Source organism: Grammomys surdaster, unplaced genomic scaffold (assembly GCF_004785775.1).
Source record: "Grammomys surdaster isolate TR1022 unplaced genomic scaffold, NIH_TR_1.0 125947, whole genome shotgun sequence".
In the NCBI taxonomy this organism is placed as follows: Eukaryota; Metazoa; Chordata; class Mammalia; order Rodentia; family Muridae; genus Grammomys; species Grammomys surdaster.
The window spans coordinates 1011840-1027509 of NW_021620769.1; the positions used below are offsets into that span (position 1 = coordinate 1011840).

The following is a 15670-nucleotide window of genomic DNA, read 5'->3' on the forward strand; positions in this document are numbered from 1 at the left end:
CGGAGCTTATGTATGGTTTAAAGCAAAAAGTAGGATGCATGCATAGATAATTAGAAGTCAGGGCAGAACGTTTACTATCACACATACTAATAATATATTTTAAAGATTGCTTAAACTGGAAGCATTTCATAGACCAGAGGTAGGCTTTTGCATGAATTTTTATACCAAAAGGAAAATTTTATTTGAAGAGTATGAGAAGGTATCTTAGGGTTTTGCTGCTGTGAACAGACACCATGACCAAAGGAAGTCTTATAAAAGACAACATTTAATTAGGGCTGGCTTACAGGTTCAGAGGGTCAGTCCATTATCACCAAAGTGGCAGCATGGCAGCGTCTAGGCAGGCATGGTGCAGGCAGAGCTGAGAGTCCTACATATTCTTCTGAAGGCTGCTAGTAGAAAACTTGCTTCCAGGCAGCTAGGGTGAGTGTCTTAAGCCCACACCCACAGTGACACACGTACTACCAACAAGGCCACACCTACTCCAACAGGACCACACCCCCTAATAGTGCCACTCCCTGGGGCAAGCATATACAAAACATCACAAAAGGTATCCAGAAACTTCTGGTGTTCCTCAGGGACTAACCTGCTTCCACTGGGTCTTTCAAGTGCACACTGAGACTGTCTGTGTCCAGCATCACTGTAACATGCCGGCCTTACCCCGCTTCGAGATGGTTGTCGGTAATGCTGCTAAGTAACCATTGTGGTGTTTATTATTCAGCAGCATATGATAGACAAGATTGAGAGTACTTTCAAACTTGAAACGCCATGTTTCATGGTAGTTATGAAGTGGGTGCACCTCTGCCCCACTTATTACATCAACCCATTTCACAGGACTTGGTTTCTCAGCAATCTGGCCGCACATGAGGACGATGGATAGTTCTAAGTCCCTGTGGCAGTGGAACACTTAGGTACTCAGACATATGTATAGACACTGCATGTGTACCAGCCTATTTCCGCCTACCTTTGTCTTGTTGATCTGACTGTTTCTATTGTTAGATTCCCTTTCAACAGTTCTTACTCTCAGCACAGGCCTGCTTTCTTATATCCCCGCTTAGGTCAACTTCTTTTTCCAAGTGTTTTAGGTAGCTTTCCTTTCTGCTATGACAAGCCCTGACAGAAGCTTGTAAGGAGGAGGAGATTTTTTTTTTACTCACAGTTCAGAGATACAGTCTGTTATGTTCACGAGCTTGCAGAGGAAGATAAAGACCTCCACGTAGCTGCTTTCTCCTGTTCATACAGTGTGGAGGGAGCGCTTCCACACTTATCTCCCCCAGACCCCCCTTCCCAGTCTCCAGCCTCAGTTACCTAACCTAGATGATCCCTCACAGACTTCCTGCAGGCTGTCTCTTCAGGGTTCTAGATCTTACCAGGCGGACAGTCCGTATCCCGTTTACATCACGGTGCGGGGAAGGCAGAGTGATGCTTACTGCAGAGCTGTCACTCCAGGCTCATTGTGAATGTGGCAAACAGGACTATCTTTAGATGAGAAAACAGGTCCCACGGTGTTTCAGAATTTGATCCAGAATGCACAACTGTTAGCAAAGACAGGGCAGGGTGTGTTCAGCCTCAGTCGAAGGCTCTCCTGGTTATACCCGGGAAGCTTGAGTCTTTAGAGACAGTTTTAAGACCAATCTTTAGCACTCAGTTACTGTTTCCTAAACACTTACAGTCTCCATAAGACACAGAAAGCATAATTAGTGCCTTGAAGGAGCTGAAGACTTACATAAACAGAAGTCAAGAGTGTGAAAGAAGTTTAGAGGAAAGTTAATTACCCATCTCTGTGATTCCAATGCTATTTAATAGGAGTCCATTGAAAGGAAGGGTCCATGTTGGAGCAGCCTGAGTCTTCAGCCGTCATTCATGTCCTGCTAACTGGCTACCTGTGGTCAAAGTTTCCACTCTCTGTCCTATCACAGTTTATACTGCTGTCTTAGTCAGTGCTACCATTGCTGTGAAGAAACACCGTGAACCAAGAGCAACTTGGGAGGAAAGGGCTTGTTCTTCTAGGTAACTGTCCATCACTGAGGGAAGTCAGGGCAGAACTCCATAACAGGGGAGGATTCTACAGGCAGGAGTTGATGCAGAGGCCATGGGGGTGGGGGGTGGGCCTTGTTGCTTCCTGGCTTGCTCAGTCTCCTTATAGCACCCAGGACCAGCAGCCCAGGGATGGCCCCACACCCAGGACCACCAGCCCAGGGATGGCCCACACCCAGTGGGCTGGGCCCTCACCCCATCAATCACTAATTGAGAAAATGCTCTATAGGCTTATCTACCGACTGATCTTATGGAGGCATTTTCTCAATCGATGTTCCCTCCTCTCAGATGACTATAACTTGTGTCAAGGTGACATAAAACTAGCCAGCACCCTGCTGTTAATGTCATGTGTGATCATCATTATTTTTATATTATGTTCCTAATTATGGCTGCATAGTCAGTTGCCACGAGTGGGATGCAGAAAGTGTTAACAGTAAGTAGAGAGGAATATGAAGAGGAACCGGGCATTTGATGCTTGCCCTCGAGCTACACTGAGAGGTTTCAGCACTGAGAGGTTTCAGCTCAGAAATGCCTTAAGAGGGATCTTCTCTTAAAGCCGAGGTAGCTTCTCCTTTCCTGTGTGTGAACAGCTTCACCCAGAAGTTGTTTTCCAAGACTTTTTTGCATAACCAATATATGGGACCGATTGTAAATGCTGTTTCCCACCCAACCTCAACACACACACACACACACACACACACACACTCACACACACACACGCCTTACTGAATTATAACAGGGGAGGCAGGGGTAGCCAGAACTGTAGGAGGCACTTTCAAAAACTCTAGAGATAACACTGATAACACAATTCTTCCCAGCCCCTAGTCTCCCCCATTACCCACCCCCCTACCCCCGCCTCCTCTGCTGGCCTCAGACTTCGCCTACCTAGCTGAACTCAGGAAGAATGGTGGACAAGCCTGTCCCTCTGTCCCTTGACCTATTCCAGCGCTAGCCCCTGGGGGCTGAGCAGAGAAGAGCACCGGAATGGAAAGATGCTGCCTGCTTACTGCTCCTCTCCCCTTCTGTAGAAATGTAAATGCTCTTTGTTTAAGTGACTATCTAGCTGACTGTCTAGTTGCTTAAATCAACTCAAGATTGATAACATGAACTATTTGGTCAGAAAGTCAGGAGCCAAATTTGTTGCTAGATGCCTCCAAGGACCTCTGAGGGCCCCTACCTCTAGTCCTCTGCTTCTCCTAGGGTTAGGAAAGGCCATTTTACAGTGTAGTAGTGTGTGTTTCACTTACAGTCTACATGTTTGGAGAACGACAACCTATGATGTAGTTTCCATCAGAAATTGGATACAGCTCAATGGGACATTTTGCCCTGAAACCTAAAGTTCCCATTAAAGCAATTGGAAGTAACCTTTTCACCTTACACTATAAATTAGCATATACATAGACACAAAGGATAGTAAGCTCAGTGAAGAAGGAGGAATAGGCAAGTGCCACATGGTCTTACTCATATGAGGAAATCTAAAAACATCAAACTCCTAGAACCAGACTAGAGTGATGAGTGCCAGGTTCAGGGCAATGCAAAACCTGGGTACAGCCTTCAGCTTTAGGAAGACTTGGCATCTGGTTATAGCATGGCTAAATGATTTAATTTCATTACATCATTGCATGATTACAATTTATTAAGAGATTAGATCTTAGATATTTTTATCAGATAGAAAAATTATGGGAAGTGATGGATATTAAATAGCCTGATTATGACAATCATCACACTGTGTGTTGTGTGTGTGTGTGTGTGTGTGTGTGTGTGTAGTCATTACTTTGTGTACCTTAAATAATTTTGTCAGTTACACCTCAAAGATGAAAAAAGATAGGTCAACATAATTGAAACCATACTTTGCATACTAGTCTGTCTTTAAAAACTTTTAAGCCTAATTTATTTCTCAGAGAAGAAAAAATGCTATGCATTTAGCTGTAAAATAAAAGATCATTTCCTCTACTCGATATAATCTCTATGCAGTTACTCAGTTTTGTGTGATGTAAACAACTAAATCAGTACTCCTCAGCTTGATTTAAAAAAAATCCCAGTAATCTTGACATTGAATCCATCACCTGGTGCACATACAAACTCAGCTTCAGGATGGCATCAGTTTTGTTTGTATGCACGTGTGTGTGTGTGTGTGTGTGTGTGTGTGTGTGTGTGTGTGTGCATGTGTGTGTCTGTGTGTCTGTGCGTGTGTCTGTCTGTGTCTGTGGATGTGTGTGTGTGCGTGTAAATCACTCACTCTGTCTCACGTTAGTCCTTGTTGATTCCCCAGCAAACAGACCGGCTGGCACTTGCCCTTCTACAGTATAAATGTACTGTATAAGTACAGAGTTGTACACATCTCTTTCTGTTTTTCCTAATGAAAGTGAAGGCCAATCATCAGGAGTAAATTATTTAATACAATAATGTTTTCATAGCAGAAAAGAGACAGAAATAGCAATGCCTGAGGCTAATGGGTTTCCTCATCAGATAAAAGGCTGATCACACCACAGAACAGGTGACGGCCCGTGCATAAATGCCAGCTTACAGGTCAGCTCACTCTCAGGAGGGATTGAGGAGGCGCCGTCTGTTTTCTCATGTCAGGTTGATAACTGACGTGCAGCCACTCGGCCTCCGTCATCAGGGCCGTCATTTATTTGTCTTTCTGAGCGTGGTTACTTTGGACCAGTAAGACTTTACTCTCCAAGCGAAGTCATTATTAAATGAATGTATTGGTAGCAGTCAACTATGCTTCCACTGAACCTTGCTCTGCCAGAATTAAACCCTAAAGCCCCAAGGCATCCATTGTGTGTACTGAATTAGCTTCCCTCTGATGAATCCAATCTGGTACTAGTTATGTGCCAGTCTTCAGAGTGTTGAGAAGAGTCACTCAAATGACTGTCCGTGTTCTGTGGCTCAGTCATTCCCCACCCCCGCCCCTTCCACTCTTGCTGCCTAGCCTACCTTCCAAACCATCTGGAATCACTGTGAAGTAGACTGGAAGGCTTTGGAGCTATACTTCAGGGATCCAACTATAGCCACAATAACCATGTTCAGTTTGTTCAGCTGTAAGCCACTAAAGTGGAGTTACTAGTTAGACTTACTACACAAGGGTTCTGTGAGAGTCAACCTGTCTAACACAGTCTAAGCATTTAGACCAGTATCTGCCGCATGGAAGTCTACACTCCGTGTTGCTTCTGTATTCATAGGAGATGACTGGTGGAAAGAGGCTGCACTGATCCTGTCTTGAGTTGTGAGTTACCTAAGACTTTGTCACTTACCTCAAAAATGTTAGGAGAGTGAAGAGAAACCCTATCAGGCCTCCTTTCTCCCTATTTGTTTATAAGCATTTAAAAATTGACACATATATTTCTTGAGTGCCTGGTACATATTAGATTGTGATTCTCAAGGTGTGGACTCAGGCGCACATGTAGCAGCAGCATCTGAAACCTTCTGAGGTACACTGGTCCTGCCAGAGTCTATCTCTGTCACTCTGGTAATGCCGGTCTAACTGTCCTATTGTTTCTGAGGCCGTAAAGAGCGCTTCCTCAGCTGTAAAACATGAGCAAGCCAGTGTTCCTACCTTCCAGGGTGTGTGCTTTCCCTAGAAGAACAGATTTGGAAATGAGTAGTTCGGAATTCCTACAGGGCCAGTGGAACCGTAGCAAATAGAAGCTGAGGGAAGAATTTGGCAGTTGGAAGGGGCTTTGCAAAGAACTCCTAAGAAATAAGATTTAAATTGCATCCAGGTGTCAGTGGAAGGAGGGAGGCATTCCAGAGGCAGAAGCTCGTGGATACTGGATGACTGGCAGGCCTGCTCACAAACCTCGTCTTCTCTCATGTTTCATCTCACTTTTTTATCCTTTGAGAGTTTGATACATGTCTGCTCCTCCATGATGCCCCGACTTCCTCCCTTCCTGCTCTTTAATCTCACATGCACACACATGCACACAGCCGACTGAGTGCATTCAGTGCATCCTCATGTGCACGAGTGTTTAGCGCTGACCGCTTGGGATTAGATAACTGAGTTAGGGTGATCGTCCTCAGGGAAAACTGATTCTCCATCTCTCCGCAGCCATTATTGCCTTTAGCCCTAAATATAGAGGTGGGGCTTGTACATTTTCCCCCATCCTTGGTGGCATTTCTACTGGTGGATTGATTATGCAAGTCTTCTTTAGCCAATCATGTTGTATGATTCAGCACATAGCTTTAGCTGATCTTCAGAGGAGCGGTCTTCAGGACATTTTCTACACATAAAGACCAGAAGGAAAGACTTTGCCATTTCCTTCCAAGCCTCACCTGGGGATAGAGGGGGGTTGGGGTTTTGCCGTTTTTCCATTAGTCTGAGGCTGTGGGGTCTTTGACATAGCTGTGCCATGTCAACACTACACATTCATGCCTGTGCACACACACTCACACACACATAAAATGCATACACACACACACACACAGAGAGACACACTCAAGGCTTTCTACATGCTCTATGAGTGACTGAACATAAAGGATTTAAATTCTCATATATTGGGTTTTTATGTTTCATTTCTTCTTAGTATAAGCTATTAGAGCTGCAAAACCAACCTACTTGGTCACTTTCTCCTTTGAGGTACAATATTTCTGCAAGTATCAAGCAGTAACTGAGTTGTTTAATGTGCTGTATCTAAAAACTTGGCAGTATGAGATGTGTTATCGCTGTGAAACCCAGGCTACGTGCTGAACTTGCAAGCTCTTCCTGCTAATTACTGGCGCCTCCGCTAAGCTCATCATGGAAGAAATTGTCCATCATTCCTAGGATCCTTTTGTCCATATCAGGACCCTCATTAACATGTGAAGAAGCAATTATTCCAGCAGCAGAGATAAGTCTGGCCTTCAGAATGATTGGAACGTGTACTTTCTTCGAATGTTTGAATTTGCTGTCCTGTGGCTGGCAGATGGTCTCTATCTGTTTTTCTGGATGCCAGCGAACGATGCAGAGCATGAGAAACCTCCACAGGGACGCCTTTGAATCGTCACACTGACCACACAGTGGGCCCTGTGGCCACATCAAAAGAAAGGACTTATTTCAAATCAGCCTCCAGCACTAAGATCTCTTTCCTTTTAGAGCCAGCATCTCTGCTTCCCTTCCTCTGCCTTTAGGAGCCCAGTTAATTACATTGTTAGACAGCGTGGGCTCATCGCTCATCTGACAGGACCTCGGAGGAGGGTCACTCTAACCTGTTTCCAATCAGGTGTTCTAGAGGACAAACGGACTCTGGGGACCCTAGATAATGTCCTTCTCGGCACGCTGCTGTGCTCTACTGCCTTCTAATGTGGGTTTCTAAACCATGAGTAAAGTTAGGTAGAAAGAGGAGACAGGAGTGTGTGAGCTGAGCCTGGACTGGGGCAGGGATTGTTTATACCCAGCAGTTATAGCTGGAATCCTGCTGCTTCTCGTCAGACATTCTAAGTCTTGTGAATAAAGTATTGAAAACTTTTTTGTTTGCGGTTTCTCCAGTACCTATAATTTTTTTTCCTGCTTTCAACCATTGAATCAGGAAGAAAATTTAGAGTTAATGTTCATGTGGCAGCCATATTTGTTAAGCACTCTGTACATCAAGTTCATGCTTGATATGAAGTAGTGTAATTACTACCCTTAATAGTTGCATAAGAAAAAGTTCATGGACCAGAGGTTCTGTGCACACATCTTCCTCAGCCTCACCTGTCTGTTTGACTCTGCATTTCTTTGCTTTATGTCAGTTGTATAGGAAAGGGGCCAGAGGCCACAGTTTGGCAGATGGTTACATTGACAGCCAGTGGTCTGTGCAGACAATGGTATTAAATGAGCATAGGTCCCCTGGTGGGTGAACCAGAATTTATTGAAAATGGATTTTAGTGGAACTTCTTTTAGGTTGGTTGATGTTACCTGTGGGCTTGCTGTGCATTCTTTACTGTGTTGAGGTCTGTCTCTTGTATCCCTAGTTTTTTGTTTTGTCTTGTTTTGTTTTGTTTTTTTCCTAAGGACTTTTATCATGAAGAGGTGTTGTATTTTGCCAAAGGCCTTTCCTGAATTTGTTGATTTGGTGGATTACACTTATCAGTTTATATAGTTGCAAGATCCCTGCATCTCTGGGATGAAACCAACTTGGCCATGGTGTATATTTTTATGTGTTCTTGTGTTTAATTTGCAAGTGTTTTACTGAGAGTATTTTTTTGCATCTGTGTTCATAGATGAAATTGATCTATAATTCTATTTTCTTTGTTGGGTCTTTGTATGGCTTAGGTTTCAGGATAACTTTGGCCTCATAAAATTAATTGGGCAATGTTCCTTATGTTGCTATTTTGTGAAATAATTTGAGGAATATTGGTATTAATTCTTCTGGAAGAATTCTGTGCTAAAACCATCTGGCTGTTTTTGGTTGGAAGACTTAATTCCTACTTCTGTTTCACTAGGAGTTATAGGTCTGTTTAATTTTCTGGTTATGTGATCTTTTTGGTAAGTGGTATGTATCAAGAAAATTATCCATTTTTGCTAAATCTTCCAATATGGTGGAGCACAAAGCTTTAATGTATGTCTTTACAATTCTCAGGATTTCCTTGGTGTCTATTGTTATGTCCCCATGTCATCTCCAGCTTTGTTAATGTGGCCTTTTAGTTAATTTGGCTAAGGGTGCCTTTTAGTTAATTTGGCTAAGGGTTTGTTACTCTTAATGATTTTCTCTAAGAACCCCTTCGTTTCCATGATTCTTTGTATTGTTTTTGTTGTTGTTTCTATTTTATTGATTTCAGACCCGAATTTGATTATTTCTTCTCCTCTACTCTTTTGGGATATTATTTCTTCCTTTTGCTTTAGAACTCACAGGTGTGCCATTAAGTTACTGGCATAAGATCTCTGAGATATGCGCACGTGTGCACACACACGCACACACACACTCTGAGTGCTCTGCACTTGCCTCTTAGAATCACTTTCACCGAGTCCCACAAGTTGAGTATGTTACATTTTGAATGGATATATGGTCAATAAAAATATTCAATTCTAAAACGTTTTAAATTCTTGTTGTTTCTGTTGTGGCTATCCAGCTTTAATCTGTGGGGATCAGATAGAGTGTGGGGTATCTGTTGAGATTTGCTTTGTGTCTAAGTATGTACTCAGTTTTAGAAAGTTCCACAAGCTGCAGAGAAGAAGTTATGTTCTTCTGTGTTTAGGTGAAATGTTCTGTAAATATCTGTTAGGTCCATTTGGTTTATGACATGCTAGCTCTAGCGTTTCTCTGTTTAGTTTTGTCCAGATGACCCCCCTAATGGCAAGGGTGGGGATTGAAGCCGTTCAGTCTCACCGTGTCAGGTCAGTATGTGTTTTAGCTGTAGTAGTGTTACTTTATGATCTTGAGTGCCCTTGTGTTTGGTGCATAGATGTTAAGAATTGCAAGGTCCTCTTGGTGGATTTTTTTTCTTTGGTGAATATGTAGTGTCGTTTATCTCTGATTAGTTTTGGTTTGAAGTCTATTTTGTCAGATATTAAAATGGCTCTAATGACTTGTTTCTTGGGTCCATTGCTTAGAATATCTTTTTCTATCCTTTTATCCTAAGATGATATCTATCTTGGATGTTCAGGTGTGTTTTGTGGATGCAGCAGAAGAATGGATCCTGGTTTGTATCTGATTTGTTTGTTTGTGCCCTTTTATTGGAGAATTGAGACCATTGAGAGCTGTCAGTTACCGTTGTTTGTTATTTTGTTGTTGTGATTTGGTTTTTCTTCCTTCTTTGGATTTGCTGATCTGATATTTATTCCTTGTGTTTTCTTGGATGTGGTTAACATCTTCAGGTTTTAATGCTGTCTACCAAGCTGCATTTGTAGATAGATACTGCTTGAATTTGGTTTTGTTATGGAATGTCTTTCTTTCTTCGTCTGTTGTGATTGAAATTTTGCTGGGTATAGTAGTCTGGGCTGGCGTCTGTGGTCTCTGAGAGTGTGTAGAATAAACATCTGTTTATGCTTTTCTGGTTTTTAGAGTCTCCATTAAAAAATCAGGTGTAATTCTAATAGTTCTGCCTTGGTCTCTTTCTCTTACAGTTTTGTTTTTTATTGTTTGTTTTGTTTTTGTTTGTTTGTTTGTTTGTTTGTTTTTACTATGAACAACACTTTATTCAGTCATTTTCTTTCCAACTGAAACTCTGGGAATTCAAAATTAACATCCTTGCCTGTGAGCTTCTTGTACACACCAGAAAAAGTTTCGACCTTGTGCTCCACGTTGTTCTGCTGTGCTTTGTCTACATGAACTTTTAGGAGCCGGCTGCCATCCAGTTTCACATGGATCCTCTTACCCACAGTTTCACTTGGGAAGACCAAGTCCTCAAGGATGGCATCCTGCACTGCTGTCAGGGTATGGCTTCTGGGGCGCTTTTGCTTATTTTTTGCACAGCTTTTCCGGGTTGGCTTGGGCAGAATCCTCCTGAGCAATGAAGGCTACATGCTTCCCACTGAACTTTTTCTGTAATTCGTGAACTAGTCAGACTTAGATTCTTTGGAAAGATTTAAGCTGAGGAACTGGTACAAAAATTATGATAGCTTTCCGACCACCACCAACTTCAGTTTCCTTCGCTGTGGTGATGTTGAGTTTCTGCAGCTGCGCTTGAGATCTGAGTTCATCTCCAGCTCGGGCAGTGCCTGAGAGATGCCAGACTCGAACTCAACCGGCTTCTCGTCATTGGGCTTTACAATCTTGGCACTCAAGCTGAACATGGCTTCATCCTTACAGAGTGCCAGCCTAGAAAGAGGCACAGCACTCGAGAGAATAGCTCATATCTCTCTTTCAGTTTTTAATATTCTATTTGGTGTTCTGTAAGCTTCTTGTACCTTGATACCTTCACTGTTGTTTGTTGAAAGTATTTTCAGTGCCTTGACCTGAGTTTCTTCTCCATCTTCTTTTCCTATCATTCTTAGATTTTTGTCTTTTCATAGTGTCCCAGATTTGCTGGATATTTTGTTTCTGGATGTTTTTTTTAGATTTAAAATTTTCTTTGACCAAGGTATCCATTTCTTCTACCTTGTCTTCAGTGTCTTTCTTCTATCCCTTATATTTTGTTGGGGAGGTTTGCCTCTGAGGTTCCTGTTTGCGTCCCTATTTTTTTTTTATTTCCAGTTTTCTCCCAAGTTGGGTTGTCTTTATTGCTGGGCTCTAATGGAAATATGTTGTCCTGGCTGGTACCGTTTTGTTTGTTTTTTAACTTTTCCATCTAGGCATCTGGGTTTGAGATGATAGTAATTCTAGGTGTTGATATCTGGTTTTGTCTTTGTTGGATGGGTATTCGATTCTTCGGTTTCTTATGCCCTCTCTGGATCTTAGGAGCCTGTGGGTTGCCTGGTAGGAAGTCCTTCTGAGTCCTTGCCAGGTGTGACCACTGGGGATTCTGGGTAGAACTTGTTCTAGGTATTGGGAGCTAACAAGCAGAAATGTGGATGGTCTAAAGGGGGAGGTCCGTGAGAGTCCACATAAGGAAGGAGGAAGGCTGGATCTTCCGTGAGGATCTGTGGAGTCTACAGGAAATGGAAGAAGAGAGAGAAGATGGGCCCCTGCACAGGTCTGCAACTGGCTGGGAATGAGACTAGGGCATTAATTGGGAGCACGGCGAGGAGGGGAACATAACCTACTTGATTTCCTGGCTGCAGCGACCAGTGGGTTTCCAGGCAGAGCCTGCCTCATGTTGGCAGGTGAAACCAAGGGCTTGGGTGAGGGAGGGGGTCTGTAGGAGAAGATCTGCTTGGTTCCCTGGGGAAAAGTAAAAAATCACGTACCGGATTCCCTGGCCAGAGTTGCCAATATGTTTCCAAGGAGAGACTGAAAAGAGTCTCTGAGTGCCCTTTGGGGGGCACTCAGAAGTCAACGCTGGACGTGGTAGGGTATGGCTGTAAACTCAGAACGCTCGTAGCTGAGGCAGAAGGATCGTGAGTGCAAGGCCAACTAACGAGCTGTACAGTGAGTTCTAGGATGGGCTAGCCTACATAGAAAGACTCTGTTTCAAATATATGAGATGTCAGTAAGAAAGACTGGGTCTGCGTAACTGTTCCGAGAGGTTGGTATCATTCCCCCAGTACTTGGTTTGTTCTGAGATTCTGCCCTCAGTCATTGCTCTCTCATTGTCCACTGACAAAGTTATTTTCCAAAAGGCGTTCCTAACTTGGACTTAACAGGTGAATATGAAATCTGAGTCCCATCTATAGGAAGATTAAAAACAAGTTACAGGGGCAAGGAGGAGAATGGTGTGGCTTCAGAGAAGGTTGTCAGGAAAGGGCTGAAGAGGGGTAAGAACGTGTCTGAGCCAGGCTGTCACTGGCCAGAGAGGTTTGAATACCCGGAGGAGGTTTAGGAAGTACCCAGGGAAACAGGGATTCTTGATAGCTGAGGCTGCCTGACTCCGTATAGATGAAGGACAGGCTGCAGTAAGGAGGAGCTCTGGGAGGCTGACGTGGCAACTGTCAGCAAAGGGAGAAGGAAACCAGGACTCGTGCTCAGGTGGGACATTCAAATTTTAAAACAGGTGTATAGAAATTTTAATTTGAAGAAAAGAAGACTGGGGCAGTGTCTCAGGAGGTAAATAGCTTGCCACACAAGCATTTGAGGATGTGAATTCAAATCCCCAGGACTCTCGTAAGGCTGAACACAGAAGTGCATGTCTACAATCCCAGCTCTCCTAGCAATGGGAGGGAGAAGTGCCAGTAGCTTGCAGGCCAGCTACCCGGATGTTCACAGCAGTGAACAAGAAACCCTGTCTCAGACAAAGGGGGGGAAGCAAGGGCCAGTGTCTGAGGTTGTCTTCTGACATGCACACGCATACCATACACACAGACAGATAGAGAAAACAAACAGAAAAAGAAGTTATGTTTTAAGAATCTCTCATTTGCTAGAACTCGTACAACAATGAATTGTAAAGGCTCTTAGAGTCTTTGACTTAAGAAAAGTTAGAAAATATTTTATTTATATCAATAAAAATGTTATCTATATAAGAGAATGAGACGTGTTTGTTTATTATTCTAGGAATCTACAAATGGATGCAATAAACACTTAAGTTATGACTGTAGGTGAAACACTGTGGTGTATGTAAAATAACTCGGCCATCCAAGAGTGTTAATAAAAGTAATTTAAGATGATTATGTAACTTCAATTTTTCCTTAATCTTAGTTTTATAATAGAATTATATGTTAAAATACTTAATAATCTATTTACGTTAAATTCTTAAAAATCAGAGGTAACTTCACTCTCTCAGTGTTGATTACTGCCAAATTTTTGGTGCTTGTGAGAGAAATAATGAAGTTCATTCTTCGAATTTCTGACCTGACAGCTGTCTTTGCCACTGGTTCACAGTAAGCCTCACCCCTGCTCTCTGTTTTGCAGCTCGGCTCCTCCTCTTCCGTGCCTTTTACATCCATTTTCTCTCAGCTTTTTATGACGGTGGTAGTTCCTCTTGTCATTGGACAGGTAAGGTTGTCTAGCTGTTTTTTTCTCAACAGGTCACACTGGGAATTCTTATGTAAGGTCAGAGCACACAAGGGGAGAAAATGAGAGAAGACTGAAAATACATGCTTTCTACATTTTCATCTTTGAACTTTCAATGAACAACATTAAGCCACTCTGCCCTTGGTTTCCTACACAAGAATCCCCAACAGGCACAAGCTGGATTCTAGAATCATCCGTTCTTCTTAAACAACGGGGACCCTTGTATAGTAGCTTCCTAGGTGATTTGTTAATTTGGGGGTTTAAGTCAGGAGAAGCCATTGTCATGGGGACGAGAGTTTAATGTACCAACAAATGTGCTAAGTCTTAGAGAAGTAGTCTATAAGGATATTCACAGACCACAAGAGCAACTGGACCCTAAATTTATTTCTTCCTTTCATTTGCTGGATGACCCTGGGCAAGTCATTTTAATCTCCCTAGCTGCCAGTCACAATTTATTAAATATTATAATTATAGTACCTCAAAATATTATTGTGAAATATTGATAGATGTAAAGTTCTTGGAGTATAGTCTGACCCAGTGAACACTCTATGGCTTCAGTCACCACCACCATCACCACCATCACCACCACCACCACCACCATCACCACCACCACCACTACCATCACCACCACCATCATCATCATCACATTGCTTGTGTATACCAAATAGGAAGCAGCCCTTTTAAATGTGGTCCATAAATATGACCTCCATACAGATGATGCTTAGTACTGTCTTCAGTGGGATCCTGTGGGCAGAGGATTCTCAGACAGGTTGTGAACAAGAAGTGTATGTGGTGAAGGAAGCAGGGAGGGAGGCTGGCTTCCCACCAAAGGCTCCCACAGCCCTAATGCCGAGCTCTGGGCTGGTCCAAGCCCTTTGAGTGGTCCTCTATTAGGCCAAGAACACACTTTTCATGTTTTCTCACAGTCATTGCAGGCTAGCCTCACTCATATCCCTAGGGAAAAAATAGCAAACAGAACAGGTAGATCCATACAGAGCACCATAGCATCCACTACACAGACATTTTTAGAATTAATTTTACACTTAGAAAATAGGCTAAATTCAGTGTTATTGGGGTGATTCAAAAGCCGTCAAAGATTATGACTTAATTAAATACAAAATAACAGTTGAAAAATAGACCCCCATGCCAGTCACATAATGAGGATTTTGAATAAGCATATCCTCTGCTGCCTCCGTAGCCTGTACCCTGTTTCTTACCCTGGCTCACCTGGACCTTTCTCAGTTTCTGTTCATTCCTTCAGATGGAATGTCTTTCTGCCTGTCTCCCACCAGCTCATTACCCAGCTGACTCTTGAACTCACCTCTCCTTTGAACCATGTGGTGCTCCCCACTTCACTACCTCGTACCCTGCCCAACTCCTGACTCAGCCCTTCTCATGATGTCAGTTTATCCTGTATTTTTTTTTGACTGTTTGCCTTGCCACATCGCATACCCCATGAGTTTAGAAGCCATGTTTATTTTATTTCCCATTATATTCCCAGGCTACAGGTGTTCATCCAGTAAGTGTATGCAGAATGAGTGAATGAATGAATGAATGAATGAGTGAGTGAATGAATGAATGAAAAGTAAAGAAGACTGTTTCCATGTGGTGTACTCTCGTTGAGGCATAGCACCCCTCTCTGCCCCACTCCTCTGTTGTGAACAGCATCAGTATGCACTCGTGCTTCCCATAATAACCTGGGACACGTAAGTCTTCTCTTAGTGGGTCTGGGAAAATCTGTATTAACAATAAATACTTGGCTTAACACATGGATACAAACACGCATGCCCACACAATTCAGTCTTTAAATATAGAGAGTACTGTTGACATTTATGTAAGGAGTCTTTACCCAAAGAGGATGGTGAGTTGTTAGGTATCAGTGTTGAGTGGTTGCTCATCCTCTGTGTGCCCTGTAGTAAAACATTCAGAAAGCAGTGAAGGGAGTCAAAAAGTAGTATGCATAGCTTTTTTTTTAATTGAAAATAAACTGTATCAAACGGTATGTTCTGATCACACATTCCCGTCCTGCATCCCCAGATCCTCACTCCCACACATTCTTCTGGCCCCATACTCAACAGACCAGTTAAAACCTAACAAGCCAGAATAAACCAGCAAACAGAGAGGGAAAAGGGAATGAGAAGTACATACACACATATACACATGCACATACATACACATGCACACATACA

General features: G+C 42.8%; 1 protein-coding gene and 1 pseudogene across 2 annotated transcripts in view; one reads left to right on the plus strand and one right to left on the minus strand.

Annotated features, from left to right (window-relative positions):
* Slc10a7 (solute carrier family 10 member 7) overlaps positions 1-15670 on the plus strand; it is a 216444-nt gene that overhangs the window by 152984 nt on the left and 47790 nt on the right. The window contains exon 7 of one of the 2 annotated variants that reach the window (XM_028753407.1): positions 13380-13463. The exons of the other annotated variant lie outside the window; for it this stretch is intronic. Coding sequence (XP_028609240.1) covers positions 13380-13463 — 84 coding nt within the window. The remainder of the gene's footprint in view (positions 1-13379; positions 13464-15670) is intronic. 2 annotated transcript variants of the gene reach the window in all.
* On the minus strand, positions 10113-10729 carry LOC114609154 (annotated as a pseudogene).